This window comes from Sciurus carolinensis, chromosome 1 (assembly GCF_902686445.1).
Source record: "Sciurus carolinensis chromosome 1, mSciCar1.2, whole genome shotgun sequence".
In the NCBI taxonomy this organism is placed as follows: Eukaryota; Metazoa; Chordata; class Mammalia; order Rodentia; family Sciuridae; genus Sciurus; species Sciurus carolinensis.
The window spans coordinates 117,571,919-117,590,937 of NC_062213.1; the positions used below are offsets into that span (position 1 = coordinate 117,571,919).

Below are 19,019 nucleotides of genomic sequence, written 5' to 3' on the forward strand. Positions count from 1 at the left end.
TTCAACCTTATGCCCCCAATTACCTAACTTACTTCCTCTAGATCCCACCTCCTAAAATTTCCAGCACCACCCAAGAATGTCTGTAGGGGACATTCAAGATCCAAACCATAGCAAATGACCTTTGTAGTAGTGTAATGGGCTCTGATATACTGTTTTCCTATTTAAATTAACCTACAATATACAGTAAAAGGCAGGAAAATGTTATTGAACAAAATAATGTACTGAATTGGATTGGAAATGGTTAATCATGGTTTTTAATACTAGTTGAAAACAAATAATTAATATATTAAGGGTATTTAAAATTGCTTTAGGGCTGGGGACATAGCTCAGTTGATAGACTGCTTGCCTCGCATGCACAAGGCCCAGGGTTCAATCCCCAGCATGCCCCCAAAAATTGCTTTAAATACTGGAAATTTCACTTTTTTATATACACTGTATAAGAAATTACTTCTTTTAATCTTTCAAACCTTTCCACTAACAAAACGTAAAGAAGTTTTCATTTGTGTGTATAAACCAATAGAATCCATATTATGAGAGTTTACTAAATACTAGGATTTTAAGGATTATCAAATAACAGGCAGAATTTCAAAGTGACTTTAATTTATTAACTGAATTATTTTATATTATTGTGACTTGATATACCTTTTTAGAAAAAATTTAATTGAAATATTTCTAATATGTTCCTGTTTTTTACCATTTTTTTGAAAAATATTTTATTAGTTGTTGACCAAACTTTATTTTATTTACTTATTTATATGTCATGCTGAGAATTGAACCCGGTGCCTCACACATGCTAGGCAAGCTCTCTACCACTGAGCCACAACACCAGCCCCTGTTTTATTACCATTTTTTTGAGGAGGGATTTATGGTTTTGTATCATGGACTCTGTAAAGAAATTTGCCAGATTTTAAAAGGAGAACCTTCATTTTGAATTCTGTATAGGAATTGTGTTTTTACCACATTAATTTCAGAGTAGAAAGGAACAACTGTGACAAAATTTGTGCTCTTCTAAAAGGTCACTGTGTTTAGAGGTATAATAGAGAAAAGGAAAATTGTGGACATTGGTGTTCTATTTACCTATGCCTAGTTTTGACCATGACCATGGGGCTTCATTCTTTTTTTCACTAAATTACAGACTTCATGGCTGTGTTCATGTTCTGTCCTGGAGTCTTATTCAGCATTGCTTTTGAAAATGGCTTTTCACAAAGATAAAATAAAATAAGCAGATAAGATTGTGGCTTTAATTAACATTCTCCTTTATAGTAATTTATATCCTGGAACATGAATTGAGTTTAATTTAAAATAAATATCAACATCAGGAGTCAGTTAACTGGCTCAAGATAATTTTAGACTATTATATGTATGTTGTAGGTCTTTTTTGGTAGAGTTTTTCTTTGTGGGTTATAGCAATAAGGGTATTGAAAAGGAAAAAGCATATTTTGATATTTACATAGACCTCAGAAGTATCTTGAATTTCCTCTTTTATTCTCAATACTTTCAACTGTATTGTGGGGATGCAAACATAGGTTTGTGAGGGTCAATGCCTGTAACGGACCTAGTGTAGTAACTGGTGTATGCGTATTAGGCTATCTGGGTCTGGCAGTTACTATAATGACTATTTTCTTAGTTTAATGGTAAGACAAAATTAGAAAGTAAGAATGGTCAGGTATCCCACTGGCCTAAAAAAATGGCCATTGAAAGCAGGACTAATGAAAAAAAGTTTCCATTATAAATTATAAATTATAATACCATTATAATTTTTAAAAATTCCAAAATTGAACTAAAGACTACCATATTTAGTAGAGTTAAAGATCCCTAAGAATTGTCTGATTTCTGTAAAGAACACTTTCTTTTTAAATTTGGAAAAATGTGTGTCCTACTGCATAGTGTATGAATTTTCATTCAGAATCTTGATGAAATAGGTAGAAGGACTTTATTATTAAAGGAAATTATATTTATCATACTTTATGAGGCAAGTTATATAAAATGTAATTCATGTATGTTTAAAGATATAGCAGTTAGTATTTCTGAAAAGTAATGAACTAAGGAAAAGATAAGATAGATGCACAATGTTCACAAGCCCAGATTCAATCATTCATTCGTGCATTCTATGCCAGATTGATAATTATTGTAAAAATATTGGTTGAAATTGTAATTTTCAAAGAATAAAATCTTATTCAGCCTCTACTTCATGGGGTATGGTAAATTATGGTGATAGTATTTCCTGAATCTAAAATCAGTCCTATTTTCATGAGATCATTTCAGAAATAATATATTTATGAAGCAAATTATGTTCTGAAAATTGATGATAATTCTATTCTATTAAAACAACTCTATTCTACTAAAACTTTCTTCCTTTCAGACACAAGTGAGTCAAATAGTGCCGTTTATACATATGTAAATGTAAACAATGTCTCTTACACAGTTACGGGAGCATAAATAGTGCCTCTCCAATTAAAATTTAAAGATATATGTTAGCCATTTTTTCATCACTGTGGCCAAAATACCTGAAAGAACAAACTTCGCAGAGTAAAGGTTTATTTTGGGTGCACAGTTTCAGAGGTGTTAGTTCCTGGTTGGCCAACTCCATTGCTCTGGGTCTGAGATGAGGCAGAAAATCATGACAGAAGGGTGTGATAGAAGAAAGCTGCTCAGGTCATGGGATCTGGGAAGCAGAAAGAGAGAGAGAGAGAGAGAGAGAGAGAGAGAGAGAGAGAGAGAGAGGGAAGGGTGATATAGTTCCCAAAGCTATGCCTCCAGTGACTTAATTCCTCTAGCCATATCCAAATAGCCTACTGTTCATTCAACTATCAATGGATTAATCCAGCCAATGAATTAGGCCCTAATCATTGCCTAAAAGTCCCACCTCTGAACCTTGATACATTGGGAATCATACTTTCAACACATGAGCTTTGGGTGGACATTCAGATAACAAACCATCATAATATGTGACATAAGAACTGTATCTAAGGTATGCTAAGTGATGCATTGGTCAGCACATGGACTACTTTCAATATTCTTTTTTGCATACATATAGAAAGCCTGTAGATCATAAGTACATTGAGTAAGATAGTTTCCAAAGTCCATTTTTATACAGTTACTTAAACCAATTGATGCATGTTTTGACTTAGTGTATTAAATAGATGTATGGCTGTGGACCTTTTCAAAGGTCAAAAATATACAGTTTGCCCTTTTTTGTCTGGTGTATTTCATGTAACATAATGATTAGAAGGTTCATCCAAGTTGTAATCAGCTCATTATTTCACAGTCCATTTCCAAAGTGGTGGTGCAATAATTTGATGTGTCAGAACTTAATTGCTTTTAATCACTAAATAATGTCCTATCATATAGATCACATTTTGTTATTGTGTTTATATCTTGAAGGAACTCAGTTTGTTTCTACCTCTTGGTATTATGAAAAATGCTGAAAGAGGCATAAAACTATCTCATCAAGTTCTGAATTTGAGTCTTTGTGGAGTGTACCTAGTAGTGGAATTGCTGATGAATTACTTTTTACTTCTATGTTTAGAAAAATAGTGTTTAATTTCACTTACATGAAGTTTCTAGAATAGGCAACTTCGCAGGGATAAAAAGTAGATTACAGGTTACTAGGGGTTAGGAGGAAAAATTTGGGAATGGGGAATTATTTCATGGTGGTTACAAAATTGGAGTGATAAAAAAAAGTTTCAGAAATAGATAATAGTGATGATTGCACAACACTGTGAGTGTAATTATTACTATTGAATTGAAGAATACTCAATGGAAAATGTTTATCTTATATATATTTTACTGCAATTTAAAAGCAATAGTATTACATACCACAAACCATTGAATTGTACTGTATGGTATGTGAATTTTAAATCATCTAAGCTGGTTATCCAAACAAGACACATTGGAAAAGGAACGTTTAAGATTCCAAACATTTTATGTTGACTACTCCACAATAGCTGATGATAGAATTAATGGGATTCCATCAAAAGTTGTGTTAGATACTCTAGGGCTACTTGAAAATGGGGGAAAAAGGCAGTCAACCCCAAGGAGTTTCAGTCTACACTGTGAAGCATAAAGCAATGTCATGAAATAGCTGGCAAATTTAGAGGGTAAAATATAACAACCTACATATAGATACCTAATAAATACTTACAGATACAGATACATACACACATATACATTTACTATATAGACCAAATTAAATTTCAACTACACACATACACACATATCAACACCTTCTATTTTGTATATTCATTATTTTATTCTAGATTTTGCACTTGAGAATGTTGTTATGGTTTCTATTACGAACTTCACCACCACTTCACAGACACTCATCCAAATGTTTGAGGAGGTATGGTAAACAATAGATTTGAAGAATGGAATGACATATTTTCTGTATTAAAAAGTATTCAATTTTATATTAGATTGTTCAATTATTTTTTAAACTTATTTTTCAGCTGCTCCAGTTGATGTACTTAAAGCACTAGATTTTCACAATTCTCCAGAGGGAATATCAAAGACAACAGGATTTTGCACAAACAGAAAGAACTCTAAAGGTTCAGATACTGCTTACAGAGTTTCAAAACTAGCACAACTCAGTGCTCCGACAAAACAGTTATTTCCAGGTATGTTCAGTTTATTATGACTACTACTATTACTGCTACTGTTGTTACTACTAATGCTCCTTCAACTACTTCTTTGCTAATGATTATTTCTTTTTACCATTCTGTATAGTATCTATAATTCAATTATAGGTGGAAATATAATTTGAGTATATAGATACCAAATACATTGTGGTCACCAAAGTGATGAAATGAAAATAATTATTGCCAATCTTTTAATTCAATACAAAGAAAATATGCTTATTTGAGCATTTAATAATTCATAATTTCAACACGATGGAATGTGAAGGCAACATTTTATGACTATTCCATTTTTGTAGGTGATCATGTAGAACTTGTTCATTGGGGAGGTGGGAATTGGAAGGAGACCTTACTCTTAAAGTCTAGTTCATTTAATAGGCATGTGAATTTAGACATAATTAACATATGTTTTCCTAAAACTAATATAAATGTTTCTGTTGAAAGAAACACTTCTCTGGTAGATGTTAATTTTGCATTAATTTTGCATGCTATTCTTATCTGAAGTATAATAAAAGCTAGTCACACCTCACAGTTACTGGGTGTTCTGAGACTAGAGATTTTGTTAAGACTTTCACCTGGCAGGGTTTCATTATGGTGCTGAAAAAATAGTTGGTAAATAATTTCTTTTCTTCTACGAAAGTGATAATTGATCTCATAACACTAATTATCTAGAAATTATGATCATGTGCGAAAAGGGAATTAGATGGTGGATGAAAATTTCTAAGATCGTATTTCTAAGCCGATAGCTCTTTACACCTACTTGCAGTAGATAAATGACAATTATTTACCCTTATTAGTTTAAATTGGGTGTCCTCATCCCTGTATAACAGAGGAGGAAAGAGTTTCACAGATGCTCTCTGACCTGACCAAGTTATACAGGGATCCATGTTTGTTCTTCTCCAAGGTCAATATTTCATATACTATCAAACATTCCTTTTTGATGCCTTAGAACCTTTTCAGCAGCAATTGGCCAATTAATTTCTTCATATTGTCCTAAATCTTCTCTATCTCAAGAGATTTTAGTTTCCTATTTTCAGATAAAACATATACTAACAGAATGATATGAATCAAACAATTATAAAACAAAATGCACTTTTCATGCAAAGACATTTTAAAGTATTTCATAAACATATATTTAGATTGTTCATTGAATCTTCCAGCATGTTTTGTGCTTTGCTATTATTTGTGGTAAACAGAAGTAACAATGTATATATAAAAATGCCCAATATTTCTGATTTTGAAAATTAAAACTTAAAATGGTTAAGTCATAACATTTTCAAAACCCAATTTAAATTTTTCAAATAGTAAAAGTCTGTTGAATTTTCTAATGCATTTCTAATAGAAAAAAATGATGGTAATTTTAATAGAGAAAAAACAGAAAAGTAGACTAATGGAAACATTTTACAAATACTCATGAAGTTATAGTTTATAATTATAACTGGCTCATTATCAGGGCCTGTTTATTCTGCATTCCATGATGGTAATTAGTTAATTTGATTATTTTTATATGTTCTCTTGTTTTACACACGGAGAAAGAATATATGTCTGTAGGACCTTCTTCCACTCCAGTTAACAGAATTTAACTATATGAAAGTTTTTCCCTTTCTCACAGCATTGGGTCTGAGGTATATGATTCTCATAGTGAGCATTTCAGATAAGAAGAGAAACAGATAACATCATGCAAGTGATTATAAGCTTGTCATCCTGGAGGGCAGAGCTTTCTGTCTATTATACAAAGTGATAGTAAAAATTAGTAATAACAGATCACCATTAAAAATATTAAAATAGTAAATATTATTTATAAAATAGTAAAAAGATCTTTGCAAAATGTATTTGGAATGCCCTATCATGCATTATAAGAAGATATAAAAGCAATTTCTTTTCTAAAGACTAAAATAAGCAGAAGTACTGGAAACTTCAGTAGTTATCAATAGGGGGAGTGAGAAGTTGTCAGTTGGATAGAGTCATTAAAATATTCTGATGAAATTAAGATATGTATCTTTCAGAGTCCCAACTTGAGATCTTTAATTTAAATGTCTGAACATTGGAACTGAATGGAAGCCCTCTAGAACCCAAGCCATAAGACAGACTCTGTGCAAACAACTTTGCATGTATTGACCTACATCTTTATAACCATCAGGAAAGGGTAATATTAAAACTCAGTTCAGGAGCAGGAGTTAGAAATGTGAAATATTAGAATATAATCCTGGAATCAGCAAATGGTATAGAGCTGAGACCATTATAATCTCTCTTTGACTAAAGTTTGTTCTTCTTACTATGTGAAATACACCCCCTCCAATTTAAAAATCTTCCTGACCACTAAGTTATAACATAAAAGAGATTTTAGAGAGATATATTCTAGAAGGAAAAAATATTGACCACAGTATAAAACGTTACTATAAAATGATCAAATTATTGTGCCTTTTCATTCCAAATTTATTACTGGAGGCAACATTTAATGATCTTAAAAGCCTAGTTTAAGAATCACTATTGAATTTGTTATACTAACAATAACTCATGATTGTTATTACATGTATATATATATGTGTGTGTGTATATATATATATATGTCTTTTATAAACACAGACAGTAAGAAATAATGGCACTTTTTAACAAGTCAGTTAACATGCTTTATTCTTAATCTATTTATATGTTTCAAAGTATGGATTAAAATGTAAAACCCAATATTTTATCTGTACTGTAAATTCTGATCATTTATTTCAGATAAAATTTTACATTTCAAGTCAATGCATTTCTGTTGTGGAACTGATATATCTAATTCTCCCCGATTATTTCACTAAGTTGTGAACAATATTAATTATCATAGGAAAGAAACTATGTGGAGTGTCTAGGTTAGACTGAAAAATTTAACATCAAGTTATGATTTTCTTAGCAAATTTTATTTTTTAAAGGTCAAAACTTTAAGATTATAATTAAAATCTTTTTTGTTTAATTTAAAATTGGGAAATAGACATTTTAATGGAAAGATTTTAGTGATTTGTATAGTTAGAAGCCAAAGATTTTCAAGAGTTATGCTGAATAATTGGATTGTTAATTAAAATTTTTCATAACCTTTTAGTCTTATATGAATGTATTATTTCCCAGAATGCCTCTTTTTCTAGATGTCTCTGTGTAGACATTTTTATAAAGGGTTTTAAAAAATGGACAAGGCGTTATTTTCTGCTAGCTCATGATATTTTAACGTCAGTTTTTTCACTATGAGATCTTTGAAAAATGTAGGTGCATTTATAGTATTCTGTTATTCTTTGCATTCTGAAGTACTTCTTTGAAGCAAAAGTTTGTTTGCCATGAACCTTCTTCAATAATAGGCTGGATTACATAGATATGTAATTATAGTATAAGTGGGCAATAAGAATTTTTTGTTGACTTGTTTTATTATTTTTCCATTTTCCTCCTATAAGTTTCTTTTATTGCTTTTCATAAATGTAAAATTGTACATTTCTGTGACATTTAAATCAAATTGAGAGCTGGGAGTTTAGCTCAGTGGTAGAGTGCTTGCCTACCATATGCAGCACCCTGGGTTCAATCCCTAGCAACACAAAAATTAAAATAAATCAAATTGTGCAAAACTATATGTATAAATTGACATTGGAATTAGATAGATGGATTAATTGATTTTCTGCACTAGCATTGGAAATTGTTACACAGACACTTTTTCAATTTGGAGTTTAGTATCAGTTGCACTTAACTACGTATATGTATATATGCGTATATATATATATATGTATGTATATATGCATGTATGAAATAAGAGCAGATTAGCTCACTTTGAATTTTGATGATGTATTCTCATTTAATTACCACAACATCCTGGTTGGACAGATTGCCCTATTAATGGATAGAAAAACCAATTAAGAGATTTTTTAAAATGTTTGCCAAGAACACAGTAAGAATGTCAAGGGGCTGAGATATGAACCAAATGATGTTATAAGATCAGAATTTTTTACTGAGATACTGCATTACCTTCCGTCTAATTATTTTATACACATGTTTGTAGCATAAAATCTATTTGTATTGCTTGTTGTTTTTCTTTTTAAAATACATTTTAAATAATTTCCACTTAATAAAACATCTTTGTTACATTCTTTTATTTATTTATTTGTTTTTTGATACTGGGGACTGAAAACTGGGTTGCTTTACCATTGGTCTACATGTTCAGCCCTATTATTTTTTATATTAAAAGAGGGCATTGCTAAGCTGTCTGTTACATTCTTTTAAGTGGCTTCATAGTATTCCATTATGTATATAATTTGTATTTTATTTAACCAGTCTCAACCATTGCAACCCATTTTAATATTTGTCATTATAAATAGTGCTTTAATGACAACATGATATCTTTATACATATGCATCCTCTCTCTGTAAATTCTTAGAGGTGGAATTGCTGATCTCCTGTAATAGTTTGAATTTGAATGCATGACAGACACATGCATATTGCTTTTGTTATTTTATACTACTGCCTGTAATAGAATTGAAATCAATGGATTGTACATGAACTCTTGATATTGGCCCAGGTATTACCTATTATACATGCACATACACTTGTTTTGCAAGTAGACATCTTTTTAGTTCAACTAAACTCATTCCTCAATAATTTTGCATGTTTTACTTATATGGGAGGGTAGTAAGGGGATTAAATTATATATATATATATATGTATATATATATGTGTGTGTGTGTGTGTGTGTGTGTATAGGTATGTTTTTGAAAAATAAAACCAACAATTTAATATATAATGGTCTTATAAAAATATTATGTGATCATTTACCTTGCATATTTATTTTACAAATGCTCAGTAAACACCTGTGTAGATTGAACAATAGGCTTGATACTTGGGGTATGATAGTAGTTAGGGTAAAAAAAACACTATGTCTTCATGACTTTGGAATCAAGTTAGCTAAGGACTTGATAGTTTTTATTGATAAATGCTTATGCCTTCTATTTGTGAAACAGTATTGTATGGTATCAAAAACCGATCTTTTGAAGGGATGATGAAAATAATACCTTTATATAATGTCATTAAAATGCCCCCTTTATGGGTTGGGGAAATAGCTCAGTTGGTAAAGTGCTTGTCTTGCATGTATAAGGTCCTGGGTTCAATCCCCAGCACCACAGGGGGAAAAAAAAACAAAAAAACACACACACGCACACATACACACCTTCTTTAAGAGATATATATGGCTACGGGCTAAACAAACCCAGAAAATACAGACCTTTTGCCAAAATTAGTGCTTACATAAGCGTTTGAAGAGTTATTGTTATGTGTTTCATATTGTATTGGCACCATGATCTTGTTTCCTTACTTTGAATTCATTTCTTGTAATCATGATGCTTTAAATGAGTGACTTTAAAGTTCAAATATATTGAATCAATTTACACCAAAAGTTTAAAAGAGTCATAAAGTTTCCCCACACCTGCTCCATTTGAGGTGGAGCTGTTTACTTTTTGGATTAAGATGACTCATTACGGCCATGTAGAAAATTCAAAAATAATTCTGTGATCTAAGGACAATTTGGAAATCTAGAATTTCTAACTCATTGGCCTTCTCTTTTTAGGTGGAACTTTTCCAGAAGATTTTTCAATATTATTTACAGTAAAACCCAAAAAAGGAATTCAGTCTTTCCTCTTATCTATATACAATGAGCATGGTATTCAACAAATTGGTGTTGAGGTTGGGAGATCCCCTGTTTTTCTGTTTGAAGACCACACTGGAAAACCTGCCCCAGAAGATTATCCCCTCTTCAGGACTGTTAACATTGCTGATGGGAAGTAAGTAGCCAGTGACCAAATGTGTTTCCTATGCTGAAAACAATACTTTCACTTAATCATTCAACAAATATTTATGAAGTGTGATACAGTTTTTTCTAGGGACTAGTAAAGAAAAAGAAACAAAATAATAAAAGGCCTAAACTTGAATAGTTTACTTTGCTGTCTAGGCAGGCAAATAGTGAAAAATATTTAGAAATATATTAATAAAGAATATACAGGTGCAAGTGAGACAGAAAAATAGTGCAGAGGACGGGGAAAGACAGTAAGCAGAGCAATTTTAAGAAGTGACGTCAGGGAAAATCTCACTAAGAATGAACATATCCAGGAGGTGGGGGATGTGCCATGCTGAGAATCACAGTATACTGTTCCAGAAGGAGGGGAAACCAATGCAAAGTCTCTGATTCCAAGGTGTGGCCCATTTCTTCCAACATGGAGGATACCAGTATGGCAGGAACAGAGTGGGATGGTGACCATGGAAAATCGGTGGGAAGCCATATGGCATAACACATCCTAGGAGGCTATAAGCTTTACTCTCAGTGAGATGGGAAGTCAGTGGAACATCTTAAGTGGAGACTGATCCGATTTGACTTATTTTTTTCTTTACCAGTAACATAAGTGATCAGAGAAACCTTATAATTGATATATGTCATATATGTCATTCTAAGCACTTAACACTTAGCTAATTTATTTAATTATTCATAATTACTTTAAGAAGATAATTTTAATAGAAATTACAGATAAGGGGACCAAATCACAGCTAGTTTATGGGATTTGCCTATGGTCATAAAGTTGGAAAGTGACAGAGGTGGCTTTGGAATTTAGGTAGTCAGGCTCAACCCACTCTTCTGAAATCCTGTTGAAATCTCTGTTGTGATCATTGCCTTTTGCTCAGGGAGCCACAAACACAAACAAATGTGTATTAAATTTTACTACACATTTTATTGCTGTATTTTGACCCCTAAAATAGCTTTATCAGATGTAGAACATTGGGTTATAGACAGAAGGAAATAGCAGTGCAGGTGGAAAAAATAATCCATATACATTGTGTCTTTTTTAAGAACCCAGTGAAACCTCCAAGTCTCAGTGCCAGAAAAAAGTAGACTTTTATAGGTAATTTTCACTACTATCCTATGGACAACTAAAATGTTGTATCACATTGTGTTTTTATTTTTGACCTTTAGCAAACATCAAGGTAAAATTTAATTCATATTTAGTATTTGTGGAAGACATTTTGAATTCAATGCTCATTCAAACATTGTTTTACTTTATATTGTTTATCCTCATTTGGATACCTTCTTAACTGAAAAAATTAATTTATCATGGCCAGCATTCTATTTGAAAACAATAGGCACTGCTTAGTCTGAGTAAGCTATTAAAGTAAAACATGGGAAATGCTCAATGAATATTTTTATTATTTATTAAACAGAACAATAGTTATATATCTCACAGTGGTAAACTATTACTGACAATATATTGAATGAAATAAATGCATGGTATTTTTCATTCATATATTCAATCATAATTTATTAAATGCTTACTGGCAGCATCGTATATTCATTTGAGACTGTTAAAATGTGACATATTTGTTGAACCCAACTAGAATTACAATTTCAATGCAAAAAATATTGGTATTTTAACCCAGTTTTATTTGTTAAAATACATTCATCATGATAGGCCATTCTTTCCATAAGTATTTATCCACCACCACTTGGCTGGATGTCTACAGGGCACAGGTGTTGCAGCAGTGAAAAGCCCATGTGAGGTCTCTGCCATCATGGAGCTTAAATCCTGCAAGGAAAAACCAACAACAGATAAGCCAAAAATACACAAAGTGCTGATAGCTCTATGAATGAAAATAAATCCATGAAATAGATGTATGTAGTGTACTATTTTAGAATGGGCAGTCATTTTTGATGATGTTGCATTGAACAAAGTGCAGGGAGGAGGGAATAGCCATGTGCAGATGTGGAGGAAGAGCATTCTTGGCAGAGCGAACGCTGGGGAGCAGCAGGAAGGAGGCAGTCAGGCAGTGAGTTAGAGATTGAAAGTCAAACATGAGATCAGAGAGGGCCTGGCCACCCTGTTATGGGAGTACCTAATAGTTTTTAGTAAGATGGAGACTTGATCTGTCTCATATGCCAAAAGGTCACTGTGTGCAAAAGAGTGGAAGCAGCAACCAGTTAAGAGTCTACATGAAGGAGTTGACAGCTTGGACTAAGTTGAGAGACACTGAATTTTTGTTTATACTTTGAATACAAGAACCGAGGAGCGTATTTTTGAAGATAGAAATGTATATTATGAGAGAAAGAAAATAATTGAGAAGGGTTTCCAAAATGAAGTGTTAATTTATTTTTTTCTAACTTAGTATTTTGAATATTATATATCATACTGTAATTTTGATGTTTTATTATTATCACAGCTTAAATTAATTCAACAAAAATGCCATTTACAGTTCTAATCAGCTTTTCACAGTTGAAATCATTTTTATTTTTTGCTAATGAAAAGCACATACCTAAGATACTAGGAATGGTTTAAGTTAAGACACAAGCAATTTGGCATGAAGTATATGTAAATTTTACTCTTACTGTATTAAGTGACTCCTTATATAAATCTTTGCTCAATTCAAACCAAGCAGACGCCGATGCTAGTTGAATGCGCTAGTGGAAAGAGCAAAGATTAAGTGTATATGGAAATATACTTGGTCCTCATCAGTAGCCATGCCAAATATCATGAAACAGACATTTTAGGAAGGCTTCTGCAACTTTTTGGGTACTTTATTTTATGGATCTAGTCCTAGGCACTTCTGGAATATTAATCTAGCACTTTTCATTTGGAAAAAAAATAAAATATAGAGTGGCTTGTAGAATCCAAGTGAGCTTCACTTAGTGGTTTATGTTAGCACCAGATATTGTTAATAAACTCTCCTTTTCACAGTATTGCTAAGGTACATAAGTTTCCAAAGGGCTGGCCATGTCTCCCTCTCTAAGCCTGTCATCACCATCCTGAATTAGCTGGAGCAGTAGCTCCAGAGTGAATTGAGACTCTCCCTGCAGGCATGCACTGACTGTGCTTTCTTTTGGTGTTCCCACTTCCTGCCAGCAGTGGGAAAAAGGAGAGATATTGTGTCTCAGGCTTGGATCCTACCCACAGTAGTGATCTATAACTGTCTTGAAATTAAAGTGGAAAAAGAAATCTAAAGCACTTGAAATAAATGGCAATAAAAACGGAGTAGTGCATTGTGTTTTACAGTTAGAACGTTGAGTTGCTCCAGATGGAGCAGTCATTTAATTAGTAGACATACTCTTTTGCAGTCCATCTCAGGGGATCACTTGAGCAGGATTTTTTTTTTTTTTTTTTTTTTTTTTTTTTTGTAGGTAGAATTCCACTTTTGAAGAAAGCATTTACATACATAGAAACTACTGCTTACTCCCTGTCCCATCCTTATCTCTATCCAATACCCTTATCAGGATGCAGTGAGATTAAACTTTTGTTGTTGTGACATAAAGTGATGCAGAGAATGGGCATTTCTTTATCAGCATGGACAGATAATCCTTCTGTGCATCTTCTGCTACTGTTATCTTTTTGAGTACCTAGCACTATGCTGGGTAAGCAGCAATTTGTCACCAGCTAAACAATTGATTCCTAAGCCTACATTTTGAACCACTTCAGCTCACTTTTGTAATTTAAAATACACTGTATGTGAATAATGGCTTGGTGGCTAATATTATTGAAGCTTATGAAAGTATTACCTGGCTCTTTTTAGGTGGCATCGGGTGGCAATCAGTGTGGAAAAGAAAACTGTGACCATGATTGTTGACTGTAAGAAGAAAACCACAAAACCACTTGATAGAAGTGAAAGATCAATTGTTGATACCAATGGAATCACGGTTTTTGGAACAAGGATTTTGGATGAAGAAGTTTTCGAGGTAAAAATAATCAAACATTTAAGCTGAATATTATTGAAGCTGATGAATGAGGTTAAATAACAGTAACAATCTATATCTGTTATAAAGCAAAGTTGAAAACTCTAAAAGGTGACCTACATTCTAACCCCGTGGGTGTAGCAGTGATGCGTTCTATTGTTCATTAAGAGAAAGACCAGACAATGGTTACTGCAGTGACTGCAGAACTTGACAGAGATTGGTTGATTTGAACACAGGCACAGTCTTCCCTTGGGAGGGACGAATGGCTCTACTCTTAGTACTTTGTATGATTTTCTTTGGAGAAAAGAACATTTTCTTCTCTTCTTCCTCTGCAAGATTAATTTAGAGAAATGTACAAGTCTGTGTTCTGTCTTGCTTTGTTCTTTGTGAATATTTCCAAGGAAAAGTAAAGATCATATTGCAAAAAGATGAACTTTAAGCTTTTAAATCACATTTAAAAAAATAATATGAAGGTCATGGGAAGAAGCTTCTTTCAATTATTTCACTAATTATGATAATCACATTCTTTCCTGTAATTCTTTAATCATTGGATCTGGTAATTTGTGCTCTTGTTTTCAGTCATTTTTTCACAGAACAAACAGATCTCAGTTCTGACCCCATAAAGAGAAGCATGCACTTCTGAGACATTATTTCATTACTTCCATGATTGTTTTAACACAATTTTTGAGTCATTTAACTTTCAGAGTGTAGCAGAGTAAAATTGTGCAATATAATATAGATGGAAGCATGTTTCCTATGGAAGATTTGCTTTATTTTGTTGATGTGTGAATATTTATATACACATACATATGTGCACACACATATATACACACAGTGTATATTTGCATTAAAGGTACAATGTAAATTAGGGTATTAGCTAGATCATCATAATCTTATAATTATATACTTATATATATAACCTATAACATGAAGCTAAACATAAATAAACTCGTGACATTTTTGAATTATTTGGAATACTATTTTTTTCTGATGTTTTTCACTTGTATTTTTTAAGTCTTTGATTCTACGTAAAAATATTTTAATTCATGATATGTCTGAATTAAAACTGATAAACTGATTCTGGTAATATATAGTGGTATTATATTCCCAGATCATCTGGTGTTATTCATTGATTGCCCACATATGATAAACCATTATTTATTAAGTGAATGAATATTATAAACAATTAGTATAATTTCCAGTCTCTCGAAGTCTTATTTTAAAAATTAGACTATTTATAAGCATTAGTTTCACAGGCAAATGCATATTTTTAACCCACAGAACCCTATTTTCCAGGATCATAAATGAATAACATAGGATTTCATCCCCTCATCCCTGCCCTTCCTTCCTCTCTTTTGGTCTCAGTCTCTTTCTCATTTAAATTTATAATACCATATACCACATTTTACATCCTGGAATAACTCCAACTGTTTATCCAGAGAAGCTACTAAAACATTAAGAAAAATAATCCTGAAGAAATTGTTCAATGTAACAATGAGTAGTTCAGATGACAATGAGTAGTGAAAAGCACATTTATTAAACTGCTTCACATTTTAGAGTTTTATGAAACTTATGAAGCTTTCAATAGAACATTTACTTGCTATGAAGTGTGAGTCAGTTTTTTAAAATGTAAATGAAGGCAGAACCTTTCATTATCAAATTATTTTCTACTATCTTTGACAGTTAAGTAGGCAAACTATTTTTACTTAATAAAATATTTAGAATGCTTCAGAGCAAAATTATTTGAATTGGGTGAAATTTTATTTTTATTTAATTCACATATCCAAACAGTCATCATACATTAAATTCAGGCCTTATTTACTAAGTGGTATTACTGTATAGCTACATAAAAGTTCTAAACCAATGTAGTCTCTTTCTACTTAAAAATAGAGCATGGAGAAAATAAATGATTCAAACCCATGGACTTTTAAATTTGAGTTAAATTCTCACAACTTTTGTGAAATTGGTTCATTCTATCTGAATATAATGTTAATATCTTCCTCTAAAATTTTTCTCAAAAAAATCTTATTATCATTTTGGTTTACCTTGTGGTACATATATCAACTTTCAGATCCCTGTAAGTGAATGTGTAGAATTTGCATATCATTTTAAAGTTTGATAAACAGTTGTGATAATGAAGATGCTCTCGTAACACCAATGATTCATTAGTCTGAAAACTAGAAATGTCACTTTTTCAGATATACCATAATTCATATTTAGATGAAAATTTGTTTAATGTATTTAACTTCAAATATATACCACCCTACACTTCTGGAATGGAATTTTAATGCCCCAAAATATTAAACATGGCTATATTTACATTGTAGTCCGAGGACTTAAGAATTTAGCAGTAAATAGAAGCAAAAGTGTAAATAATTTTTAAAGTTTGACAAGAACATTTTACATGAAAATGCCAAGATGACTATATAGACCTATAAGCCAAATTATATAATTTTAGCATATCAGAGTGAGTATATGATTTGATTCTGGAATGAGAAAGATCTGATGAATCCCAGTCTCCAACCTAATTTTCACTGTTATCTGTGTAATTAATTTATGTATGTTTCAATCTCTCATTCTTTACATGGGAAATATAATAGAATCTCATTCATTAGGATCAAAAAATAATTGAGATGATGCATGTAAAGTGCTTAAGATATTAATATGAATTTATGAACCTACATTCATACACAACATATAAACAGTTACATGTATTAATTATGCATTAAGGCATAGTTTTCTATATTATTATGACTTCTTTTTCTATTTTATGATTTTCTAGCTATAGTGTTTCAAATATTTTTCGTACACATTTTATATGGATTACCAACAGTGACCCATGTTAAGCGAAAACTCCTTGTGTGCCCTTTCCTTGGTTACTGCTAGTTTACAAAGTACCTCGTAAAGAGTGGATAAATCTGTCCCCTAAACAGAGATAGCTGAGTACAGGCCTTCATAGGAGGAAGATGATCTGAGTGGGTGCATACTATTATCAGGCACAAAATGTCCAATCAACACTGATCAGAACTCTTGGTTTTTCCAGATTGATAATATGCATCAAAGATGTGAGGAACAATAAATGGAAGAACCACATTGCCTGTGTTTATTATCAATAAAATTCTTTTTTATTTTAAGTTATTTTTGGAAAACTGCCAAATAACAAGTTATAGCCATTGGAACTCAAGGTTTCCAAACCATCTGTTATGGTTTGAATGTGTGGTATGCCCCAAAAGTTCACATGTGAGACAATGCCAAAAGGGTCTGGGGAGAAATGATTTAGATATAGACTTAACTTAGTCAATTTATCCCTGATGGAATTAACTGAGTGAAAACTGGAGGCAGATGGGGCGTGACTGGAGGAAGTGGCTCACTGGGGCCATGGGGTATATATTTGTATCTGTCGAGTGGAGACTCTTTATACTTGCTGATCAACATGTGAACTGCTTCCCTCCACCCCACTCTTCCACCTTGATATCCTGCTTCACCTTGAGCCTGGCAGAATGGAGCCAGTCTCTTATGGACTGAGACCTCTGAAACCATGAGCCCTCAAATAAACTTTTCTTCCTCTAAAATTGTTCTGGTTGGGTCTTTTAGTCAGGTTGCTGAAAAAAACTGAATAAAACAGCATCATTATTTTAGTCTTCAGTTTTTTTTTAATTATTGAGAATCATAGCAGGTTGTTACAAGTCTTTTATATTTTTAACAAATATCTGTATTGGGGGCATTCATTCATTGAAGGAATTAGTGGAATATGATCACGATTAGATTGGAAAAGTTTGTTGATGAAAATTTTGCATTTTTAAAAAAATTTTTGTGGAGAAATCCATGCAGAGAAGTAGCAATGAATACAAGCTATGCTTTTTTCTTTTTTTCCTTTTTTTTTTTTTCCTCAGTTCTGGGGATTGAATCCAGGGCATCTCCCATGCTAGGCAGGTGCTCTATACTGAGCTTTACATTAAGCCAACAGCCCATTTTACTTTGATTTTGAGACAAGGGCTTGCTAACTTTCTTGGACTGACCTTGAAATTGCAATTCCCCTGCCTTATCCTCCTGAGTAACTGGATTCATAGGCCTGCATTACTAGGCCCTGCACAACTATGCTATTTTGGTAGTTCTGTAAGACCTGAATATTTTTTACTTTAAACAATAAATAATAATAACAAATAAATAAATCTTACCCTATATACTAATAGTCATTTCAGATAATCCATTATATTCTTATAAGATTAAGCCAGGCCATGGTGAAGCACACCTGTAATCCCAGAGGCTCCAGAGACTAAGGCAGAAGGATCATGATTTCAAAGCCAGCCTCAGCAATTTAGTGAGTCCCTAAGAAACTCAGAAAATCCCTATATCTAAATAAAATATAAAGAATGACTGGGGATGTTGCTCAGTGTTTAAGCAACCCTGGGTTCAATTCCTGGTACCAAAAACAAAAACAAAAAAATCTTATCAAATTAAGCTTGATTATTGACTTGTAATGTCCTTTATCTTTTTACAGCACATTTTCCAGTGGTACATCTTGCTGCATGTCCCATGTGGGTGCGGGAAAGTGTTCCTGTAGGAGGGATGGGCTGGCTGCAAAATAAAGCTATGAAATTTATTTATAAGTAATAACAACAGAAGACAGAATTATATTAAAAGCCAGAGGCATGAATGACTGAGCCATCTGG

The 19,019-nt window shown here is 32.4% G+C and overlaps 1 protein-coding gene across 3 annotated transcripts in view; it reads left to right on the top strand.

Annotated features, from left to right (window-relative positions):
• The window catches only part of Col11a1 (collagen type XI alpha 1 chain), a 215,792-nt gene that overhangs the window by 18,662 nt on the left and 178,111 nt on the right, over positions 1-19,019 (top strand). For all 3 annotated transcript variants that reach the window (XM_047566809.1, XM_047566801.1, XM_047566819.1), the window contains 3 exons: positions 4,449-4,616; positions 10,210-10,423; positions 14,187-14,349. In XM_047566809.1, the coding sequence (XP_047422765.1) occupies positions 4,449-4,616; positions 10,210-10,423; positions 14,187-14,349 (545 nt within the window). The remainder of the gene's footprint in view (positions 1-4,448; positions 4,617-10,209; positions 10,424-14,186; positions 14,350-19,019) is intronic.